This window comes from Hippoglossus hippoglossus, chromosome 10 (genome assembly GCF_009819705.1).
Source record: "Hippoglossus hippoglossus isolate fHipHip1 chromosome 10, fHipHip1.pri, whole genome shotgun sequence".
In the NCBI taxonomy this organism is placed as follows: domain Eukaryota; kingdom Metazoa; phylum Chordata; class Actinopteri; order Pleuronectiformes; family Pleuronectidae; genus Hippoglossus; species Hippoglossus hippoglossus.
Window position 1 is genome coordinate 18,924,737 of NC_047160.1, and position 23,562 is coordinate 18,948,298.

At 42.2% G+C, this 23,562-nt stretch overlaps 3 protein-coding genes and 1 non-coding gene across 7 annotated transcripts in view; 3 read left to right on the plus strand and 1 right to left on the minus strand.

Moving 5' to 3' along the window:
• The first annotated feature begins 750 nt into the window (after positions 1–750).
• Positions 751–5,825, plus strand: nkrf (NFKB repressing factor). Of its 2 annotated transcripts, XM_034597870.1 has the most exons (3): positions 754–1,129; positions 1,522–1,646; positions 2,839–5,825. In XM_034597870.1, exons 2-3 carry the CDS (start codon positions 1,556–1,558, stop codon positions 5,109–5,111), a joined length of 2,364 nt encoding a protein of 787 aa, XP_034453761.1. In that variant the 5' UTR covers positions 754–1,129; positions 1,522–1,555; the 3' UTR covers positions 5,112–5,825. The 2 variants fall into 2 exon arrangements, with proteins under 2 accessions (XP_034453762.1, XP_034453761.1); XM_034597871.1 differs by lacking the exon at positions 1,522–1,646 and having other exon boundaries at positions 751–1,129.
• A 608-nt stretch (positions 5,826–6,433) lies between these two features.
• ube2a (ubiquitin-conjugating enzyme E2A (RAD6 homolog)) lies at positions 6,434–10,118 on the minus strand. Its single transcript, XM_034597896.1, has 6 exons — positions 9,922–10,118; positions 8,073–8,153; positions 7,845–7,870; positions 7,199–7,288; positions 6,998–7,086; positions 6,434–6,836 (listed from the first exon to the last, which is right to left on the minus strand). Exons 1-6 carry the CDS (start codon positions 9,963–9,965, stop codon positions 6,708–6,710), a joined length of 459 nt encoding a protein of 152 aa, XP_034453787.1. The 5' UTR covers positions 9,966–10,118; the 3' UTR covers positions 6,434–6,707.
• A 1,786-nt stretch (positions 10,119–11,904) lies between these two features.
• On the plus strand, positions 11,905–11,976 carry trnae-uuc. Its single transcript has one exon. It is a non-coding gene; the product is annotated as a tRNA-Glu (tRNA).
• Positions 11,977–12,199: 223 nt separating this feature from the next.
• The window catches only part of elf1 (E74-like ETS transcription factor 1), a 35,745-nt gene continuing 24,382 nt past the window's right edge, over positions 12,200–23,562 (plus strand). Inside the window, exon 1 of one of the 3 annotated variants that reach the window (XM_034597873.1) lies at positions 12,200–12,767. The gene's annotated coding sequence lies outside the window, so the exon portion shown is untranslated. Of the gene's footprint in view, positions 12,768–22,135; positions 22,500–23,562 lie in introns of those variants that run through there. The other 2 variants (XM_034597872.1, XM_034597875.1) reach the window with 2 other exon arrangements.

The window sequence follows — 23,562 nt, forward strand, 5'->3', positions numbered from 1 at the left end:
CATATGTACAATAAAATAAGGCATTGTGAATATATAAGAAACTTTTATTAAGGCTATATGGTGTTTAAATGTGCACTTTTAGGAAGCTTTTCTATTTTAGGTCCATTATCCTGAGGCTCCTGTTTAATAATTTAAGTATTAAAGGGATAGTTCACTCTATCTACTCACCATTATGCAGGTGGAGGGGCGGGTGAAGTGTTTGAGTCCACAAAACACTGAGTTTCAGTAAACAGCATTGCAGCCAAATCCAATACATTGAAGTAAATGGTGACCACTTCTTCAAAAGTGAAAAAACAACAGAAAAAGCCTCCATGCTGCTCCCTTGGTGTCATCCAAGTGTCCCTAAACCCAGACATTCAAATTAGACTCGAAACTGAGTCATTTACACCTTGTTTTTAGCTAAATTTCCGCTGTGATCCACACGCAAACACAGCTGCAGAGGACATTTAGACTAAAGACTTGGTTTAAATTATGCCAGTATCAGTACAATGAGTGAATTTTCGTTTTTAGGTTAATTATCCCTTTTAAGGGTGACATTTTACTTCACCACACGTCAGAGTTGATGGACCTTTGCACTGATATTAAATCCTGATTAATAACTTCAGTTTGAATCAAAGTGGTGACACGTGCTCTCTGCTCTCAGTGGATGATGTGAGCTGCATGTCCAGATCTGTGTGTGAACCACGGTGTGGACACATGTGAGCCTCACTGGAGTGAAACCAGTCTGAATGGAAACAGGCCGCTCGACGCTCCGAACCCTGCTGCTGCAAAGCATTCTGGGAAAGTGCCCTGACAGACGCCATGACTTTTACCGTAGCCGGAGCAGAAAATGGATGATTCCTGCTGTAGCTGAGCGGGCGTGTGTTTCTCTGCCGGGAGGTTTGACCTGCGTACCCCAGAAAAAAAGAGACGAACCCGGGCATCGGTTCACTGCGAGGAGCCGAGTAGAAAACAGCATGAGCAGTTGGTCGCTGCTGGAATTAGCCACATGCTAGCAGGCTAATGCTAGCAGTCGCTAGGCTAGGCTAGCACGACAATAACAACCGGGAAAATAAAATAAAATAAGCCTGCTGTCTCCTGCTCAGCTCAATGAAAGTGAGATAAATCGGGGGAACGGCTGCACCTTCAGGTAAGAACACAACGCCGCTTAACACCGAGGCATTCAAATGTTGATAAGTGTAATGTGGAGCCAAATGCTAAACGTGTTAGCCCGGGAGAGGTGCATCCTGTCGGCCTACTGCGTCACTGTGTTCAGGCTTTGTGTTTTGAAACCAAATCCAGCTGTTTTCTCAACTTCTCCCATCATACCCATTAGATGTGTGGCAGTGTAACACGTGTGATCCGGATGTGTAGTTTGTGCGTCAGTGGGTGCATGCTGCTGCGAGCTGCTGTCTGCTTTCCAGGGAATGTTTTTAGCCTCCACAGGCAGCGGAGAGCATCGACCCATTACGATGCTGACGTCTGTGCTTGTTTACCTCATCCATTCATGCTGTTAACGTCTGACTTGTACCTTGATACCAGGTATGGCCTGGGTTTGATTCTGACGGTGCTGGTGATGGCAGAAGGGACAGACAGTGTCGAAATGCCCTCCTTTGACCCAAGTCCTAGTTCTGAAGCAAAAAAGAGACCTTCTTCTTCTGATGGCAGTGAGTGTCGCTCTGGCTCCATGTTCTCACTGACAGTTTACATCTTCACATCTCAATGTGGCGCGGAAATGTTTATTTCACATTTCTAGAATTTGTCTTACGGTGTGTGCAAAGGTCAGTAATTGAGCAAAATGTCTTTTTTTGCTGACTTTGGGGGAAATCGAAACAAGTTAAAAGTTGAAGGTTTGTCAGGCTGAGGCGCGCGAGCAGCAACAGGAGTCAGAGGCTTATCTAGTGTCAATTGTGTCTCACCCGTCGTACAGGTTAGTGCGTTTCAAAGCTCTTCAAAGATGACGGACAGGACAGCTCTAATGTAAGAGTAAAACAATCAAGAAGAAAGTAATTCTTAAAAAATCTAAATGAGTAATATATAAAGTAAAATGAAACCATATAGAAAAGGACAAATATCAAAGTCAATGCAATAGATTTAATGATTAAAAAATACAAAAATAACTAGAAATAAAGATTAAATCTGGCAAATCTTTTATTTTCCACAAATGCCATGAAAAATAAACAGTATCAACCCGTCTCCTCATACCTCCCAACATCTTCAGTCTGCTTTCCGCTCTCCTTCTTACTCAAGACGTAATTTCTAAAAATGTCCCACAAATATAAACTTTCAAAAAACAGTTGGGTGCTGTAGTTTTTAAGCAAACATTAGTCAAACATGAGTAAAGAAGGAGCTTGTTAGGGATTATTTTAAGCTGCAGATCTAGGGCTCTGAGTATTTTACAGCAGCAGAAAGTTTTGTTCGTGTTCATCAAAATGAAGGAACATGTCACCAGGTGCAACCTTGTGGCTCTTGTGTTTTTAGCGGTTTTTGGGACAACAATGGAGTCCTATATAACAGTGGAATGAGATTTATGGCGCTTTGACAACAGTTTCTGATAATAAGGTAAATGCAGTCTATGACGGGACTCATCCTTCATAAGCATGGACCTTCATGGCCTGACAGGTAGGATAAGATATAACATACCTCTGCCTAAACTGTTGTTTAGTCATTAATATTGGTGCCAGTTTAACAGTCTTTAACATGCAGGCGTACTTCAGATACTTGACCATTAAGTTCCGCTGCAATATCCTGTTAGAAGAAATTAGTGAAAGTAAACTCTCAGACCAACTTCCTAGGACTTCTATCATAATGACCTTGTTGTGCCCATCTAAGATGAACTGTTTACGTGTGTCATTGCAGGAGACGAGCCCATGAGGAAAATGCCTGTGTCAAAATTTGGTTCCAGACCTCGATTCGAGCCTGTTCACTTTGTCAGTGGGGGAAGCAGTGGAGGACCTGGCACCGACGAGAAGGAGAACGACAAGGAGCGCAGGAGGAGTGAGTCATACGGAATGAGACAGTGGGACTCTGAGCACTCCTCCTCCTACAGCAGCACCAACAGAGCACAGGGCTCCTCCTCCCTGAGGTCTGCTTTTGACAGAGTGCCATCGTACGCGTCTGACTCTTGGGGCTCCCATAGAGATAGAGACAGAGACAGGGAGATTTCTTTAGGTGGTTCGAGTGGCTTAGGCTATGGAGGACGTGGGTCTTCTACAAACTTCATTGCAAAAACACAGCAGGACTATACAGCCAAGTATGATACCCACTCCTCTCGAAATGCAGACTATTCTCAGCCCCAAAGGTATAATGGATATGGTGGAGCGGGCAGATCAGGAGGCTGGGATTCAGGACGTCAGGGTTTGGGCTACGGTTATCAAGACAGGCCGCCATCAAGCAGACCATTCAGCAGAGTGTACAACAGTCCAGGCAGGAGCAGTCCAAGCACGTCACAGCTGGGCTCTTCATCACAGCCTCCTCCTATAGCTCAGTCAACATTGGATGACAAGCAAAGGCTGATTCAAAGTGTAGCATCTGCGTTGGTTTTTGCTGCTAGGGACCCCATGTATATGACCGGAAGTGAATCACCAAACTATAATTTCATGTTGAGCCGCAGCATTCAGGCCTGCAAGACCAACCCAGAGTATATTTATGTCAATCTGAAGGATATTCCTCAGGCGGACCTACCCAAGAACAGGAAAGTACCATCAGACGGCTATGCCTGTGAACTGCGATGTCAGGGTGTGTTCCTCGCTACTGGATACTCTGGCAGTAAAAATGGGGCGAGAGACCGAGCGTCTGAGCAGGCTGTAAAACTCTTCCTGAAACAAGTTGAAGTTCGTGTTACGCAGCGCAAATTCAGACACTCGACTGTCAATGACATAGTTGTGTGCCAGATGCACAGCCCGACTCCACCCTTTTTACCTGCTCTCCGCAATCCAGAGGATAAACCAACGCCCAGCTCTAAAGGCCAATACGAGCCTGACAAACGCAAGCACTGGACGGAGTTTGTGGTGATGGACAATGCCCACGACGCCATCTGCATTCTCAACAACTCTGCGGCTTTTAATCGCATGAAGATAGACTACAAGTTTGACCTCCTCCCCAACACTTCTTGGCTGTGCAGCGTCTTTCTGCAGGATGAGCTGGTTGCACAGTCAACAGGCACAAAAAAGAGCTCCAAGCACTCAGCAGCCGCAGAAGCAGTGAGGAAACTTCGCATGAACCAGGCACAACGAGAGCAACAGCAGCAGCAGCAGCAACAACAGCAGCAGCAACTACAACCACAGCAGCCCCAACAGTACGCCAGAGGAAATAATCCGTCAGATTCTGCAGGACGCTTTGGGCAACAGGGCGTCAAAAAGAAGCATCTGAGTGAGTTGGTTATCCTAGAAAACTCGGACAACGCTATTTGTATCATCAATGACACAGCACAATTTAATAAAGTGACTGCTGATTACAAGTTCACTGTCCTGCCCGATCATCGCTGGAGGTGTGAAGTTTACTTAGAAGGACAGTATGTGGCGGCAGGAATTGGGTCCAAGAAGATAGTGAAGCACATTGCAGCCACAGAGGCTCTGGTAACTTTGAAACAGACGCAGGCCGTGGTCAAATCCAACCTAAGAAAGGAGGGTCACAACGACGCCATATCCAGATCCCAGATCCTGGCTCGCTCTGGTGAGGAGGCCACAAGACAGGAGATAAAAGAAGACAATATCGGAAACCAGCTGCTCCGCAAGATGGGCTGGAAAGGCGGCGGCCTGGGTCGAGATGGCGAGGGCATCGCGGAACCAATCAGAGTGAAGGAACAGTTTTCCAGGGAGGGGTTGGGTATGGACATGGACAAAGCAGGAAATCAACTGAGCAAGCGCGACATTGAGGACATCATTCGTAACTACGCCGGTTCAGACCGTCAGGATGATCTCCGCTTCTCCACCGACCTCACCAACGACGAACGCAAACAGATCCACCAGATATCTCAGAAATACGGCCTGCGGAGCAAGTCGTACGGACAGGGGCGGATGCGCTTCCTCATTGTCAGTCGCAAAGTACACAAAGATCAGCTGATTGGTCAGCTTCTGCAGGAAGGACAGGTGGGACGATACGAACTCGTGAAACCTCAGGCCTCTCACTAATTTGCATGCAAAGCAAATGAGGGGGGAAAAAAGGCAAAAACTCATCATTGGCTTGGACTTCAGAGTAAATCACATTTAATATAAACTGATTCGTTTATACTTGTGGGATACAACACTCATCCAGTGAGAATATTTCAGGTATCACCTGTGGTTTCTGCATTCCTTTGCCATGTAAAGTATCTTAGCTTTAGCAGGAGCTGTAGGATGAACTCTGTCTTTTTTATCTCCTGCCATTCCATGTCCTGTATTTGTTTCACTTTTGCACAAGCTTGTGTTCAGTGCTTTGTGGTGTCATGTCCAAATGATGCATCATTTATATCAAAAAGTGACCACGAGGTTTTTGTCACCAAAATTATTTTTGTTCCGTGGCTACGAAGGAACCTGGCAGAATATGCAGCTTTTCACTGCTCGTTTGTGGACAGTTGGGTCATGACAAGGATTCGAGAGGCATTATTGTCAAACAGTAGCTAGCTACTCATACCAGTCTCACTGTAGTGATACTTCTTATTCAGCAATACCTGCAATGTTGTTCGCTCTGTCAACAGCTGGAGACCATCTTACAAATAGAAACCGCATCCATAACAGGAGAAAATCTCCACATGGAAACTGTAAGCTGTGATCTTTGTTCAGATGTGTTGGTTTGTGTGAGTACAGTTTACTTGTCTGCTTGTTTTCACAGCTGTAAAATCTGAATAAATTAAAAACTGATCAACAGGCTGAGCACAATCATATTTGTTTTCTACAGAGAGTAAAAAGCAAAGACACGTGTTGTATATTTATTTTATTTACAAGAAAATGTACAGTTATTACATGGGTTACCAGTGCAAAGGTTTATAATCTGAATACAGACACCATCCTGTTTTTAACAGTGTAATCAGCTTGTAAAATAGCATAAAAATGTCAGCATTATGAAACTGCATGAAACAGTCAAGTGCCCAGAGTGGGAACTCGATGTCTTGTTTCAGTCTTTAAGAGGGACGTCACCTGTTCACCAATATCTAGAATGTATTTAAAATCCAAGGCATGGCTTTACAGGTCCAGCTGAGAGAGAGAAAGGCATCATGCCAGGTTAAATTCTCTGTCCCACTGAAAGGCTTTCAAAAGGCAGAAAGAAATAAAACCAAAGAAAAGAGTGAAACCACTGACACAGAATGAGAAACACCCATGAACAGTTTTTCTTTTTCTTTTTGTAAATATGAACTGTATCTACACAGCAAACCACACAGCAAGCACATCTAATTCACTGTCACGTGTCATCCAGCCAGTTTAAAAACAACAGGTAGAAAAGTGACAACTGAGAGACCGGCCTGTTGCCTGTTTTAAAAAAAGAAGAAAAGATTTGGGGCATGTAGCAAGTAACCCAGATATAACAAGGTACATTAACTTTTAACAAACATATGCTATTGCCCAACAATAGCATTCGGCAGGAGTGAATGCCACAACACAACAGCTTACAAACTGAGCAACAGTAATGGGACAAATATATTGAGAGGGATTTTAAAGATGTGTCATTTTATTTCTGTGAGATCGGTTGTCTTGATCGGTGGTTTCTTGATTCTGGGCTGGACACTGTTCATACTCGAACCTTAACAGGGGTCAACAGTCACGCCAACTTTGTTCAACAATAGCGGAAACCCTCTTCTCATACTCCCGCTTGTTTTCCTGGTATAGCTGGGCTGCTTGGCTATTGGCCGGACTGTTTGGGTTTGGCTCGTCCAGTAAAGACTTTAAATACACAAAAGAAGAATGTCAGTCGCTTTCTGATGAAGTTCTGTGTTATAACAGTCCCATGAGATCTGGACAATCATCATGGATATTTTATTATTTCACTATAAAACAGGCTCTTAATTTGAATTTGCACATTGTGTTGTTGATTGTTAAATTACCTGTATTGAAGTTAAGATTGAAGAGACATCATAGGTTGGACTCCAACGATTCTGAAGTATATCTAAGCATATGCTGCCATCTGCATACACTGAAACAAAAAGCAGAATATGAAGTTTTTTTAGACATGATACAGAAAATCTGTTTTTATTTCTGTTAGGGACATTGTAATTACCCCCCCCCCCGGGCAGAGGAGCACATACCATTTGGATGAAACATTTTGGAGACAAATCGCACTGTTGGAGGTTTATTTGGATATTCCTCTGTGAATTCAATGGTAAGTTTGAAGGTTCCTGAAAAGAGAGGAGTGTTGGAACGGTATGAGTTGAAGTATGCAGACTGGAAACAGGGCGTTAAAGTAATAAAGCCAACTAGAGAATGCATGTATCATTAGGACAGTTTTGATGTTTACATGACACACAAGAAAAGCAAAATAATTTTTGTAACTGAGCTGCCAACCTGACCAGACTCTTGTAGTTAAATGGTGCCAGTGAAAGAAAAGGTCAATAAAAACTCCAGAGAAATGTTTTAAGAATTGTTTTTTACATGAGCCAGTTGATGAAGATAAAACATTTGCCTTCTTGGACAAGTAACACCAAGATTGTCGGACAGTTTGACAAAGTCCACTCCAGTAAAATAACAGGTTAAAAAATGATTTCAAAAACACAGACTCCATCTGATCCTTGTTTGAGACCTGATCATTATACTTTCCAGGCAAAACAAACTTTCAAGGCACCGTCTATGATCTTCTCATTTAACCATATCAATCGATATAATCTAACTTCCAATGCTTTGAGTCCTAATGAATATTTGATGAATTAATGTCATAGCATGGCTGGAGTAACTTACCATCTTCAAAAGGTGTTCCCTCTGGTCTGAAAGAGAGACAACAGACAGGTCGTAAATCAACTTGCAAAAAGCACTTATGAACGTTTCATACCTTTTAAAATGCTAACACACACTAAACTTAACCACTTCATGTCCAAAAACAAGCAGTTAATACTTCAAAATCACATACTGTAAATACAAATTATTTATTGAAATATTTGAGTCACTGTGATTATCAAATTAACTTACCCAAAAATTACAGCGTTCCACACCATGATATTGTTTTCTGATGGAGCCCCACTAACTCCAGCTGGGGGATCCTCTTGCAGTCTAACAGTTCCAGAAAAAGAAAATATATCTATTAAAATATTAGTAAATTTAGACAAGAGAAATCATACCCATTATTAATAGATATATTGTACTATGCCCCTGTTAATTGGACAATGGGGCAGGTTATCAATAATATTAAGTAGTAGTAGTAGTATTAAGGATTTTTATGTATAAATCAGCAAATAGCAAAGGCCTATTGAATATTTTAGATCTTTTACAACCATACAGAATGTAATTTGATAACCATCTCATGGTTATTTAAGGTTATGCAATATAACAATTAGCTACAGGCGACATTTATTTACTACATGCAGGGTTTTGTTGACCTTCCTCACATTTTTGTCAGAGATTCCCGGCTACATGTACCAATAATTCATGAGAATTAAATCTTAATAAGTAGACAAAAATGGATGGATAAGTAATAAGTGAATTAATTTAAGGCCTATGTATAGTCTGTTACATTAGGGCAGAGGTGTAAGGAATTTGTATTGTAATCATATTTCTGTTTGTATTTAATCACACTGAGGCAATATTGTGTAGAGGTAAAACAATAGTCAGAGATTTCCAGTTGTACGTTTCCATCATCATGAAAATTAAATCTTTACAAGTGGACAAAATGGAGAGATAAGTAATTAGTAAATTAATTTAAGTCTCTATATAGTTTTTACATTAGGTTTGGTGTCTGAGGAATGTCTAGTTTTAGCTTAAACCACAGACAAAAACATTTTCTAGATTTAAAGTCTGGTGGGATTAAGTATTTAAGAAGAATGAAATGTGAGACCTTCCTTTTTCGCTCCTGAAGCCCCCTTTCTTTTTAACAAACATTGACATGTGCACAAATGTAATATGATCCTAATCATTCATCTGGACTTTGAGGCTCTGGAATCATAGATCAACCATAGTGAAGCAGAATAGCAAAGCAGTAAAATAATCATCATTGTTTCCACGAGTTAAAAATAAACCTGCTTGATCAGAGCCTTCCTGATGAATGTTTATCAATTGAATCCATCGGTCACATTGTCAAGAGACACTGTAATTGATTGAGTTTGGCAGTGAACAAGCCAGGATTGTGTCCTGGACTCTGAGACACGATCAGTACTGTGGAGTTGGAGAACACTGAGTATCAGGGATAAGAAACCATGTGCCACAGCAGACTGTGCACAGTGTCTGCGAGGTTTTTTTTACTGACTGCCCGGCAGATGGTTGCTTATCCTCGGGCTTGGACAGTGATCTACGAGGAGCTCCTTTGGATCAGGCTGCGTTAAGACACTGAACATTAACCCAAAACGTTTCGTCTGGCAGTGAAGGGCCATCTGGACACTTCAGCTGCATCCTCACTTACACACGCAGCCCACAGAACTACTATACGATCACAGCCATTTACACTTTCTCGGGATACTCACGAGGAAAAAGCGCCTATGTTAGATTCAACAGTAAACAGATCTGCAGCAGTAAACACAAGTTACACAAGAGGAGCGTCGCTGCTCCAGCCTGCCTGGCTAACGCTGGTGTCATCGTCCGGACACTAACGCTAACAACCACCGGTACATGTCAATATGTTAGCCTCCATCCTGTTAGCACGACTCGGAAATTAGCGGCACCGAGAAGACAAACACACGATTGCCACCGATCGTTGTTTACATGTGGACTATTACGTCCCTGTGGGGCTGGAGTTAACGGTGTAATGTAGGCTAACTCCTCAAGCTAACCACAGGCAGCTAACGTTGGCCACAGCTACTTCTCTGTGGGGGGTTTTCTTGTCGCTTACCGTTTAAAATCTCTCATTAAACGTCGTCTTGCTGGGGTTGACATCTTGTTTACACGCAAACGTAACTCCTCGGCACAAACGTGAACGGTTTGGGTGTCAGGAAATGTTATTTTCACGGTGAAATGGTTAGCCGACGATTGCTAGTTTGACAAATAATTGGCTGCCTTTGCTAGTACAAGGACGCTACCACTTACACTACAAGGGGGGTGGGGGGGTCACAGACGTCGAGTGGCTCTAGATCAGCTGGCTATGTAACCACACATACACAAACTAAAAAGTACCACTGAGTTTAGTATCGTCTTCTATACGTTTAATTAAGTTCAATTATACAAACAAATTCAATCTCATTGTCAACAAAGCCAGAAGTTGTTGTTGTGGTGTGGCGACCCCCGTTTCTACACTTGTATCATTCCAGAGAGTACACGTCATATGTTTGCCCCCCATGTTTAGTTTGATGTCTATGTTTTATGGGATTGACCCTCCTCTTCCTCCTCAAATTACATTTTATATCAATCCACTTATCGTCTAATTCGATTCTATTCCATTTATTACTTTAGGTTTCACCCGCCACGGTCTGTACCAATGTCATATAAGGCGGACATCCTGTGTGGAAGTAAACAACATGGCCACTAGATGGTAGCTAGCACCCAGGTATAGTAAATTATACACAGTTTTAACAGGAGCAGCTGAAATGTGTCCTGTAAACATAGATTTCATCTTTATTTCCATCGGTCAAATAAAAGCAACAACAAAGACACAAAAATATTAAAATAAGTTCATAAGTGTCACATTTATTTTAAGTGTTCTTGTTTTTATAGTACCGCCTTGTTTGACTGTGCTGCTTATTTTAAATATAAAGAAATAGTGTCTGCAGTTAAAGAATTGACATTTATGGATGTGTGTGTGTATGTTTTCCAACAATAGAATTAAATCAATCATTTATAGTTCATAGTTTTTCATGACAGACATCTTGACAAAATTCATGAGACTAGCAGCAGATCCAAAATAAATGATCTATATCCTCATGGGGACTGTAAAAATATGCAAAATTATATAATTATGCAAATTACTATAAAAGACACTTATTTCATTAAAAATAAATAAATCCATTGAATCATGACCAGATTATTTCTGTGAAGGGGTCCCAAGAAAAAAAGGAAAAAATAAAAAACAACCACAACAACAACAACCGTAGTGATAGTAAGTAGTTAGGAATAAACTTATAACTGAGTGTGTGTAACAGATAGATAGGTAGATAGATAGATAGATAGATAGATAGATAGATAGTTTATTGATCCTGAGGGAAATTTGGGCATCCGGTAGCAAACCAAACAGTCAAACTCAAGAGCATAAGAATAATAAAAGGTCAAAATAGGACCAAGAATAAGTTCACTGCAGTGAGATGAAAGTCTTGCCACCAGAACTGCTACAAAGCTGTCACTGTAAAGAAGTATGTGCGAATGGAGATATAGACAATGCAAATATTTTAAGTATAATAAGATTTATAGACACAGGTAACCGAGGCAGAGTATTGAAGCCAAATATAAATACTGATTTAAAGTTAAATATCTGAAGCTACACAAAGTTGTGCATTAGACCAACATAGCCTGTGAAATGATGGTACAGCAGATGTAAGTGTATTTTAAATTGAAGGGGAAGTGCAAGAATAAAACTTAAAATATAAAACTAGAGATTACATAAAAAATATGAAATCCAATAAAGATAAACAAAGGCAGTAATGGTGACAATAAGAGCAAAGCAATAAAATGAACACATTAAGACTTTCACTGCTCCCTTCGCCATGTTGTTAACTCAGCTCTGGCAGTAAGGGAAGATTTTATTTATTCCTATGAAACATGAATACGCCAAGTGGTCAAAAATGAGAATCTAGGACGTTATGGAACAAGTGAGCCATGGGAACTGAACGCCTCTATAAGGTATTTTATGTCTAAATCACAAAAAATCACTATACATGCCAACCAGTCCCATATGGTCTAGCGGTTAGGATTCCTGGTTTTCACCCAGGCGGCCCGGGTTCGACTCCCGGTATGGGAACTCACTTTTTGCAGCCTCACAAAAAGTGAAAGCTCATTGTGTTGCATTGTGTTGTCCGACATTTTTACCACTTTTCTACACAACTGCTCACCGCTGCCGGTAAGTGTTTGGACATTTCACCCATATGTGCTCATCACTTCCCGGGAATCGGCCGCCGCAGTCCCCGCCCTCTCACCTCATCTGCTCCCAACGGTCAGGGGCTTGTTCCCGGAAGATTCCCTCTCATCTCCTCTCCTCCTAAACCCGCTGGAACCAAACCCTCACAAACGACACTTTACAGCTTTAAAACGAAGCGACGTCAGTTTAAACTCACTTGTGTTTGAGCTACTGACGAAATAACCGATTAACGTTAACCGTTTTTTATTTGTTTCAGTTTAACCTCAGGATACCACACTGGTATCAGCAGTTGTAGTAGTAGTTGTTGATGGACGCATTCCTCCTTGTGTACTTTTTACCGAGTTCTCTAAACAACTTGTTTCCTGCTCCACCATCGTCCCTCCATGTCTGGTAGCAGCACCCGGCTCCAGCCAAACTCCGGTCGGGGCCAATCACTTCCCAGGAAAATGTGACTGCGAGGAATTCCCCACGCGTCAGCCCCCGTCGGAGAAAACTGCGGCTCCGTGTCAGGGAGGGAGCGCCGGGGCAGGGGGAGGCTCTGTGTGTCCGTCCCGCGGTGATGTAGCTGTGGTGCCGCTTCTTCTCCAGCTGGCACCGGAGATCAGCATGTTTTTCTAACACCGAGGACCGTCCCTCGCTGCCTTGTGTGCGGATGACAACTTCCAGCTAACGGGGTGAGTCCCTATTACCTGTGGTAAAGCGTCTTTAGGGGCTTTTTCTTCTAACTGTAACGGAACCGAACGTGTACATCTTGACTGCATTAGTGTCACAACTCTGTGGGATCACGTTGATCTGTATTAAAATCAAATTGTTCTTCTTTTTGTAGCTTCTCATATGAGATAACCAGGACTTTTAATGATATACTATCAGATTAGTTTGTACACCAAGGGCCTTTCTTTGCACTTTGCCTGTATGAAACACTTCGTACTATACAGTTAAGTGAGTACATGAAGCATGACTGGACTCATGGTGTGTTGTTGCCGCTGGGATACATGAGCTGCAGGCTTGGCTCTGCCTACCAGTCCATAGATTACTGTGACGGGCCTTTGTGTCAGTCAGCCGGCATGTGACTGCACTGGTACTGTGTGTGTGTGTGCGTGTGTCTGTCTCTGTGTGTGTGTGTAACCCTAACACTAAAATGAAAGAGAGTTTTCCCTTTGTCCTTTGTCCTCCATCATCAGAAACATAGTCTTGACCCCAGGTCAGTGATGTTAGCTGAGGCTTGTGTTGAGAACATGTGGAAAACTTGAGTTTTATTCTCAGCCGAGGACCCCCCCTCATGTATGTCCCTTTACTTTCACATAGCCCTTTTCAACAACACAAGAGAAATGTCTTGGAAAGACATCATTTGTAAGGGTTGAACTGGAAACCCCCCTGGAGTGCGTGGACCCCCATTTAAGATCCCCTATTATAACTGACAACTTCCAGCCTAAATGGCAACTCCCTTCAAGTTTCAGTTTCTAAAATGTGGGTGTTTGCTGCTTTTATTGTCTTCTACACTTAAAAATGAAAAGTGTTGGACCAACTTAAATGGTTCACACTTCGACTGATAGACAAATGAATACAATTTGTTAAACCTTGTAGTTGAGAAGTATATCAACACATTTGGTAACTTTAATCCGATCTTTGACATCTTTGTCAGCGTCTCTGATGTGTGTGGCACCTCTCTTCATCCTGAGATATTTGTATTCATTTAGTTTTTTGTTTTTTTCAGTTTCGTGTCTGCCGGCATGTTATAGGAACGTCATCGACACGCCCACTCACATTTTCCTGCTGTCTCTCACATGGGCTCACTGACATTTTCATGAGATTTTACTCAGAGAAAAGTTGTGCTGAGCAACTGATGCGGTCATTTGCGTTCTGATACAGCTCCTCTGGAAAACGTTCAGGAAAATGTCTGGACCTCAGAACGTGTCTGAAAGCATCTTAGTTTACAACCGGAGAAATAAGAAACGGGCCTATTTTGTTTCTCAGGATATAAAATACCACAGCAACCATAGCTAATCTGACTACAGTGTGTTCACTAACCCAATGACGGAACCTCAGACTGAAAATATTCACTAAAATGAAGAAGAGCTGCTTTGAGAGACAGTCTCAAATCCTCACTGGGATGCTTCAGAGGACAAATATGAATGAATGTTTACTGCCTCTACAAATATGTCTGTAATGCTTGACAGAGTGTTTTCTTTTAAATTGTTGATCAACCCCGTTTTGTGGCAAGTCTAAATGTTTCCCAGATGTTTACATTTCTGGCCTAAGATTCGTGTGTCATGGGACAGACGGACACAATCTCATTGGTGGAGCAAAGTTGCTCCCCCCAGAGGAGGCGGCCGTGACGCAGAGGGAAGAGGAACGGGCTCAAAGCCTGTCAGGGCCACTAGAGACGAGACCAGCTGGACCCACCAACCCTTCACCCACCCTCTCTGCCCTCCCCTCCAGTCTTCCCATGGTGGGAACACTGTCAATAGCTTGTGGATAATTGGAAAACTTCAATCCAACTGAAAGCAATTATCCAGAATGAGACTTTCCAAAAATATTCCACTGTGGAGTCGTCTTGTTGGCTTCGAGCATGTGTCATTGTTTTAGAGACGTCCTGCCATGCTCCCGCCCCCACACATCCAGCCTCTCTTCTGCCCTTTTACTGACTGCTTTGATAGCTTTAATGCTGCACAGTCTTTGAGTGATTATGTCCAATTGTGTGTGGTTGTGTGTGCACTGCAGACAGTGTGGTTGAGGATAATGCAGTTCTCAGTAGCCTTCTTATCCTGTGACAGTGACGTCTCCATCAGTAGTCTGAGCAACGACGGAGCGTGATGATGACCAGGGACAACAATGGAGAGCTGCTCTGTGCTGCTGTGATCTCTTTAGTAACTCCTCAGACATCGGACTCTTCTTCTCCTTGTCCAAGATGTGCCCGTCTGCCATAATGGGCCTCTGGATATTGATTTGGCAACACAAAAAGAAGAACAGAGCTTTTATCTTATTTAGAAAGCAGCACTCCAGTTTCACAAAAGCTTTCAGAGTGGTCTTGCAAGAGACAGGGAAATCCAGTGGTTCACATTCCTGTTCGGAGATATTTGAGTCTCCGGGAGCTAATGTGATAATGTTTTACCCAGAGCTTCAATGTAAGTGGCCCACACATGCACCTTCAAAAACAATTAGCTGCTTACTAACTCCTGCAAGCTTAAAAACAGAGTGATGACCATAAAGCCTCGATCTTCATGACAAAAAAACTTGCTAGGTATGAATTAGTGTAATTTGTTACCATAGAAATAACCACAAGATGGCAATGTTCATATGCTCTGACTAAACAAACAATCACATGAGATGGCTGCAACCTGAAATGACTTGCACAAATGCAGGAACCTAGTGAAAAGAGAAATAAAACTGTGGAACTTCCTGTTTTTTTTTCATGTGTCGGTCAGTTTTCTGTTGAGGGCTCGCAGGGGAACTGCTGTTTGCAAAGTTCCTTAATTCTACACTCCTGGTTAACCCGTACCGGCCTGTGACACCCGACTATCACCTTGTAAAACATGGTGGATTGTCAGGCAGCAGCAGCAGCAGTGGTAGCGGCAGCAGTAGCAGCAGCGAGGGCAGTGAACTGCTGTGACTGGACATGACGTCAGAGAGAAACGGGAGATCAGGGAAATTCCACCTGTAACCTCATTCCTCGCTGCCTGGCTCACAAGCATGTGACTGGAACGAGTCATTGTGGCTCAGTTTCTTCACGAATCTCTGCATTGTCATGATGTAATCCAGTGTTACAGGCAAAACTATTTTTAGCACGTAAAAGAGGACACCTCAGGTATGTTTAGTCTAACAAGAAACTGTGACGTGAGCTCTGCAAACAATAGAAATTTCTACTATTCTGAGGCATCATTGTAATACTGTCATCGGTGATGTCATTTAAAAAAAATTCTGGGGTTATAAAATTACAAATTGAGGCAATAACAGTATTTGTGGTGTGTGTGGTGCAAAAATAAAACTATTCAAATAAAAGTATCACAGATTTACTCAAAGGAATAGCTTGAAGTGTTTTCCAAACAATGTTCTAGACACCACACAAGTTTATATACAAAGATGAAATCCCTCAGTTACTTTCTCATGATATAATATTTGGCCTCCATCACATAATCTCAGTGTCAGTGTATCACTTTATCTGCAGGAGCGAGTACTCTGGGATGAATCCGAGTATTTAGTGTTCACTCTGGCAGCGTGTTGACATCATGACATTACTTAACCACATTACTTTGATATCTTTATGGTGCCTGCTGAGGTCCGTGTAGGCACACAGTGTAGTAAGCTGCAGTAAGCACTGATGTATGTGTAATTACATTTAAGAAGGGCTTGGTCAGTAATGTTCCCCTCACTGTAGTTTCTCCACACAGAATAGTTCCTCCCAAAAATAGAAACTGGCTCTGTCTGCAACTTTGCCTCGTAACGACATTACACCCTGTCATTTTTTTATGTCTGTTGGAGCTAATGAGGTAGTAGTGAGTGGTTCACGGAGGCCTGAGTCAGCTCAGTGTTACAGTGAGCTTGGCCCAAAAAAGCCTAGTGATCATTTTACTTTCAGCAAATTAATGTGACTGATATAAGCACAGACACAGTTAACTGAATTTGCGCGGAGCTCTGGCCACTCATCACGTCAGCTGACAGGCAGCTGTCTGTTTTTAACCATAAGTACATTTAGTCATTTTTCTCCTCTGGGTTAATTTCAACGTGACAGGCAGCTTCAGGCTCGTTGAATTATTTAACCGCATGGAGCCAATGGGTATTATAATCCAGGCCCTGAGTGACAGAGCAATATGCTCCTAGGGCCTCATTTTATTAGTAATGAGCTTCCGATAAACTGGGACTCTCGGGTTTAAAACTGCTAGTTGTTGTTGCCCCAGTGATTGTTGATGATGTTTGTATGAGAAACACGCATGGGAACCTTTTCTGCTGGTATCTGAAGGCAGATAGCTGGAATAGCTGACAGAGGTGTGATGTGAACGATCAGGATGGTTGGCCTGCTCTAGTGTGTGTTTAATATTTGATGAGTTGCAGTCTGTGTGGAGCTCGGGCAGCACTAGACCTATTGATACTACACCAGCTAGTCCCTGTTGATGCAAAGGATTTTGCATTAAAAATATATATTTTTGTTTATGCTCCATGTTTATTTATTTTTGTCCAACCCACCAGAGGGATAAATGATGATTCCACCTTATGTGCAACGGGTCTTTGTTTATTCAGGCACCCAATAAGGTAAAGCTAATTGTTTCCCCTGTTTCCAGGCTTATTGCTAAGCTAAGTTAATAAGCTGCCGCCTGTAGCTTCATATTTAATAATCAGATAGTAATAGAAGAGCAGGCTGAGTGTGCATATCTCTACCACGGCTAAAGCCACATCGCGCCATGTATCTGCACGTTTATCCAGATCCGCTCCAAAATGTAACGGGTTGTGGCCCATTCCTATACAAAGTTTAATGGAAATCAGTTCAGTAGTTTTTGCACAAACATGAACATGAGAACATGACTTCTTAAAATGATACAAACGTCTCAACAAGAAAGCAAATAAGTGTAATTTCTGGCTCAGATATGGGGCAGCTTTTTTATTTCATATTTAATTTAATTAGTAAGCTGGGAACAACTTGAAAATCACCACTGTGATCACATTCGAGGCACCTGACAATTCACACTAAAATGAGAAAAACTCACCTGGAGCTTTTTCTCTGGGGTTTACTTCGCTTCTGACTCATCTGCAAGCAGGAAGCAGATTTTCTAAATCTCACTGGCAATAGACGCTGCTCTGCTCTGGAGTGCATGTAGTTCAAAATGTTGTTGCAGAGTTTTTTTTCTCTTGAGTTTTGTAACAGCCCCCTCGAAGGAAGATGTAGGAGTGTTTGAGACCTCTTGTTTACAGTATCTCTCCAAGGACTCATTTGCTTGTGTGCACATATCACATATCACATATTAGTCCCTGGTAAACTCATGTAAACTGAACACCATGAGCTCCTCGGGCCTGTGTTCTGTGCTTCCTTCTCTGCTCACAGGTGCTGAGCTGTTTCAGATCCCTGAGAGCATCTTCTGTGTAGCTGTGCACTTCCACAGCTCATTGTTGTGTTGTTGTATCTGTACTCATACTTGGTCAGCACAGTGAATCATGTCCGGGCTCAGGACAGTCACCATCAGAGAATGGTCATGTTTTCATAAAGCTATGAGCTGTACGCTTATTGAGCAAACTCCAACAGAAAGTCAGATCTCAACCAGCCGGCCCAAATAACTGTAGTATCTGCATATCACCTCGGTGGTCTCCAACCGTTCATAACCAGTCCACACCTGACAGATTATAATTCATTGTCCATCTCAGTGGGGTTAATTAAAATGCCTTTCTGCCGTCTTGTTGACCTCATTCGGTTTCCCCAGTGGCCTTTACTTCGGTCCTGTTAACTAGCGTCTGACAGCCTCGGCTGAAAGCGTCCCCTGTTCTGTACTTGAGCGGCTGGAGCAGCCATCAGATGACCTCCAAGCTGCTCAAATAATTCTGTGCGTCATCCAAAGGCTCCCATATCTCACGCTGTCAAGGATTGTTTCAAAATGTTTGTCTGGCTTAATGAGTCTGAAGTCCTCCAACATAATTCTTTACAGAGTGACCTGCTTTTTCTGATTACAGTTCTCAGCGGAGTATGTATTTGTTGGGTATAAATTTGTAGGGCATGCCTCAATATTTAAAGTTGTGAGTGCTAGTCGTACTTCAAGGCTGCGTTGCACTAAAATACTCCTAATAAAATTCAGGCTCAGATCACGTTTGGGTTTTGATTTTTGGCTTTAATGTTTAATGTCAGATGTTTATTGCATATATTGGTTTCTAACTGTGTTAATATGTGAATCAAGCAGCTCAAGATGACACTGACTTTTGAAATCAAGAATATTAACATCCTGCAAGAGTACACCCTGTCATTTTATTACCCTGTGAGTGATCTAGTGTCCTTCCTTTGAGTTGAAGCAAATTCACTGACACAGGCCGTAACCACAGCAGCTTAATGGGGACATGCCACAGAAAATGGGGGCTTTGAGGTCTGCATCTGTTGTCGTTGGCTTCTGTTATGCAGAACTAGCTTTGAAACTAACTAGTGTCCCTGTTCTTTTGAAGAATCTTGTCTGCAGGGTCACATGGCTCCGCACTGATCACACACCAAGGCTTTTTTTTGTTGCTTTAGTTAACACACCACCAGTGTAGCAATATAGAGATAAAGTCTAAACACTGTGTGTGAGACTTTATCTGAATTTGAGTTGATCCACTGTCACGTTCTAAAGCAACAGCAACTTCAACATCTTCACTTTAATTGGTGTTTCCCCAGAGTGGGGATGTAAATTGTTGTGCAAATCTGGGTGGGTTTCAGTTCAGCATTACAAAAGATAATTTGAGGGATTGTAAAATCTGAGGGGAGAAGAAGTGCAAACACAATTTATTTTGCTCTGTTTACGTGAAAATACACAATCACAGATTTAAACAGTTTAGTCTTGATGGGCATGAATTTGCCGCATCAGAAACAGATACTATTATCAAAGATGTGTATCTTCTATCACTTTAAATGAAATGCTACTTCAGTTTAGTCTAAACTCTTGAACAGTGATTTTCTAACAATCACATCTTTCTTCATTACATTTCCATGTGACTGTATATATTCAGCGGGCACTTTAAATTATAATAACTGGGCAGATAGAGATTCTCTTAGTGAGATGCTGACAGGACATTTAGTTCATACGTGTAGTTCCTCTAGCTCCGATCTTGTTCCTCTCAACAAAAACTGACAACGCTCTGTCTCACTCGAAAGATACTGACTGCTCAGTGTTTATTGAAAGAGTTAATGCCAGCCCTGCCCTGATATTAATTAACTTATTCATTTATCCATTTATTTACTTTAAACATATCCGTTTGTGGAAAAGTCGTTGGACTCAGCTGCTTACCCACAATATGCTGAATATGTGATTCAGTCAGAGTGTGTCCTTTGTTTTTATGCTTTTTTCTTTGAGAGGAGATAATCTGTGTGAATATATGAATCAAATTTCAATTTCATGATTTATAAGATTTGTAGTAAGGGTGAACCGAAGATGAAAAACTACCCTGATGAAGTGGCAACAACACGAGCCTGTTGCTTTCACACTATGAAATGAATTCAATTCAATACATCATTAACATTGATGGCAAAGTTCAAAAATGTATGCAGCTGTCATTCAGGCTTCAGATACTTTCTAAAAACTCTCTGGTGCTTGAACAGAGATTTAAATAATCTGTAAAGCCCCTTTTCCAGTGGTCACAAAACCCACGACACCTGGCTTTTGTCTGTAGTGGGAATGGATACAGTCTGGATTCACTCCCGGGTCGAATGACTCAGCAGGAATGGAAACATGACACCCGGATCAAGGTGCTAATTTCTTCTTATTTATTTTGGACATCCAGAGGCGGACGCCGCACCTCTTCCAGCGTAAAGTTATGACGTGCATTGAACTTCTGGGCAATGGCGCATAAATAGGCCCAATGCTGATAAGAATGCAAGGTTTTTCGTCATGTTGGTTTCCGTCACATGTATGATGTCGACGCGACTCACTGAGGAAAGCTCCTCCGCTTGCGATGGGGAAAAGGAGTCAGTTGCCTTTTTAAAAATCCCACACATACCCGCTGATTTTGGTGTAAAAGAGACACAGGAACATATAGGAACTAAACTTGCTCGTGTTTTTGTGTGTTTACATAGTTGTCCTGGATTTCAGCAGCTCTGCAGTGCATTACTCTGAAGAGTTTATATCTCAAGAAGTGCACAGTTTCCACAAAGGCCTCGGGGCTGTGGACGATATTTCCACGGGCAGTGATAAATGGAGCTTGTTTGGTGTAACTCTCCCTCCCAGCAAGGCTATCAATTTGCTCTGAAGCAAACAGCTGCTTTCAACTGAGCTGAACTGTACTGAGCCAAGGCCGGGAAGAATTAATGTGATGATGAGAGCGCTCAGTGGAGATTGAGAGGGTGATTCAGGCGTTCGAGACAAACGGACCCAGCTACAGTCGAGTTTTATGGCTTCATTTTTACAAAAACATCTCCTCAAGACATGTATTGGTTTATCTTTATGTTCTACTTCAACATTCCTGCTTTTATTTAAACATTTGACCTCTGTTGACTATAGTACACAGGGCTGTTCAGTGGAACTCATGTATAAATTGGTGCACAGACAAGTGTGAAGACACAGCGTGTTCCACCCATACCACAGACCACCACTTCCTGTTTGTTTGATTTTCATTTCTGATAGAGAGTCTTATCAGGTCTCAGCTTAACCCTAACTACATATATGTCTGTAGAAATGATGTGCGTCACCTTCCTCAGCTGACACTTGCTGCACATTGTAATAACCCCTGCATGTAAAATCAGACACACGAATACTCAGTTGTTTGACTTAAACCTGGCTTGTGATGATTGTTATAAACAGGAGCTTTCCCCTCCTCAGAATGATCACTGACTCTTAAAGAGGAGGAGAAGGAGGAGGAGAAGGAGGAGGGGTAGAAAGATTTTGTTCTGTTTTTGTCTACCTGCGTTGAAGCACTTGCTCATGCCTAAACACATTTGACTTCATTGTTCCTTTCTACCTCACACTGGTAGAATTTGTTTTATGGGGCTTTCTCAATCGGGTAGAACAGCTCCCCCACAAGTCAGCAGCTTAACTGGCTCCACGACACGGCCGATAGACTCACAGTTCATTCTAAGTGTTGTAATGGGACAAGGAGATGGGAACTTTACTTCTGAGCTGCCACACAGATTTTTATGCCTGGCCCATATTGTACGGTCAAAGTCTAAACGTAAGTGCATACCTGTCCAACTGTTTACTTACACCTCCAGCACTCCTCCGCCTCTGCAGGAGAAACCCGTCTGTCGTCTTTCATGTTGTTTAAGGTGTGGCCCCCTGGTTGGACCTCTCTGCTCTCCCCTCCCCCGCCGAAGTCCCGACCAATCGCCGCCACCGAAGAGCTCACCTGAAAGGATTTGCATTCAGGGCCCATACTTGATGCTGATTGGCCAGGTGAAAGCACTCTGCCCCAGGGCTCTCTTACCAATGGCGACAGTGCTGCGTGACTCATAGGGAGAGGACAAGTTTCTTCACTACACTTCTCCTTTTTCTGTTTCAAACAGCAGCCATTGCATTGTCTTTTTTTTCCCCCGCATCTCCAGTTTTGTTTTGCCGCTGTGAGAAAGACGTGTGCCCGCCGAGCAGCGGTCCACACCTTTAGAAACACTTGCTCTGTTTGAAAGCACCTTGGATTATTCCCTGCTTTGCCTTTTGTTGTCCATTTTTCTTCTTGATTTTCATTGGTTACTAAGATCGAGACCTGTTTGGTTGCTATTATGGACCGTGTCACCCGAATCCTGTGTCTTTGAGGTTAGTGTTGAATACTTCTTCTCCTCTTCACACTTTTCTCTATTTAAATGGTTATTTAGTGTGAACAAATGAAATGTTTAAATCAATATTATTACATTAAAGGGTTAACATACATGTTTTTTGATGTGGTGTTTGTAAGTGAACAGGTAGCTGGGTAGATAGATTGCCGTAAGGTTCACTTTTGCTTTAGTTTTAGCATTTTCATTAGCATTTTGAAATTCTCACGATGGAGCTGTAACCTGTCATGCAGGTTCAGTTGAGATACCTGCCTTTTTCCCCCCCATATCTAAACCTTCAAAACCTACTTGTATCAAATGTAGTTCAACCAAACAGCAGCTAAATTTATAAAACATATAAATATGGTCGTTTATTAAGCTTTTAAGCCGTTGCACATATCAAACCCTCAAGCCCTCAAACTCCACTGACACTTCATGGCTTGACACGGTGTGAGATCACGTCATAGCTTTGAGGTCTCATGTTTCTCATTTTTAAAAACTAATCACAATGTTCGTATTTTTGCTGATATGTCTGTTGCTTTCTATTATAAATTGTTGCCTTATATGGCGTGTTGAAGGAAGGGCGGGAACAGTATTCTGCAAGCCCCCTTGACCAAGCCCACATGTATTTTTGTTGGTGTGGTAATCAGTAATTAGACATCATGTCAGTTCTGATCCCTGATTACTTTTCAGACTTGATATAGTTATTCAAAATGTTAAATGTTGCATTAGTTGAGAACGAAACACTGCAGTTAAGCTGTTGTTGCTCTTCACAGTCTTGTACACAAAGTCAGTCATGCAGCGCTTCATGCATCAACATCTTAAGTTCATCAGAACAGAATGTTGCTCATCTTGTAATATGGGGGACCAGAGTGGCCTCATTTCAGCTCAAAGGGAAGTTTGAACACAGCTCTTTGCTTCCTCTTTTTTTTGGGCATTATTCTAAGCTGCCGTTCCCTAACGTCAGTTTTTTTCCCCATCTACCTGTTAAATGATTCTGTTTAATGTTGTCGAGGATCTGTTTCTGAAAGTTGCTCAGTGCAGCAGAGATAAAAAAAAAAAAAAAC

Coding starts and splice junctions, on each gene's coding strand:
- nkrf (XM_034597870.1), top strand. CDS start 1,556: ATGGCAGAAGGGACAGACAGTGTCGAAATGCCCTCCTTTGACCCAAGT. Junction 1,647..2,838: donor ACCTTCTTCTTCTGATGGCA/GTGAGTGTCGCT, acceptor GTGTCATTGCAG/GAGACGAGCCCATGAGGAAA.
- ube2a (XM_034597896.1), bottom strand. CDS start 9,965: ATGTCAACCCCAGCAAGACGACGTTTAATGAGAGATTTTAAACG. Junction 7,871..8,072: donor TGGAACGCTGTAATTTTTGG/GTAAGTTAATTT, acceptor TCTCTCTTTCAG/ACCAGAGGGAACACCTTTTG. Junction 7,289..7,844: donor GGGAACACCTTTTGAAGATG/GTAAGTTACTCC, acceptor CTCTCTTTTCAG/GAACCTTCAAACTTACCATT.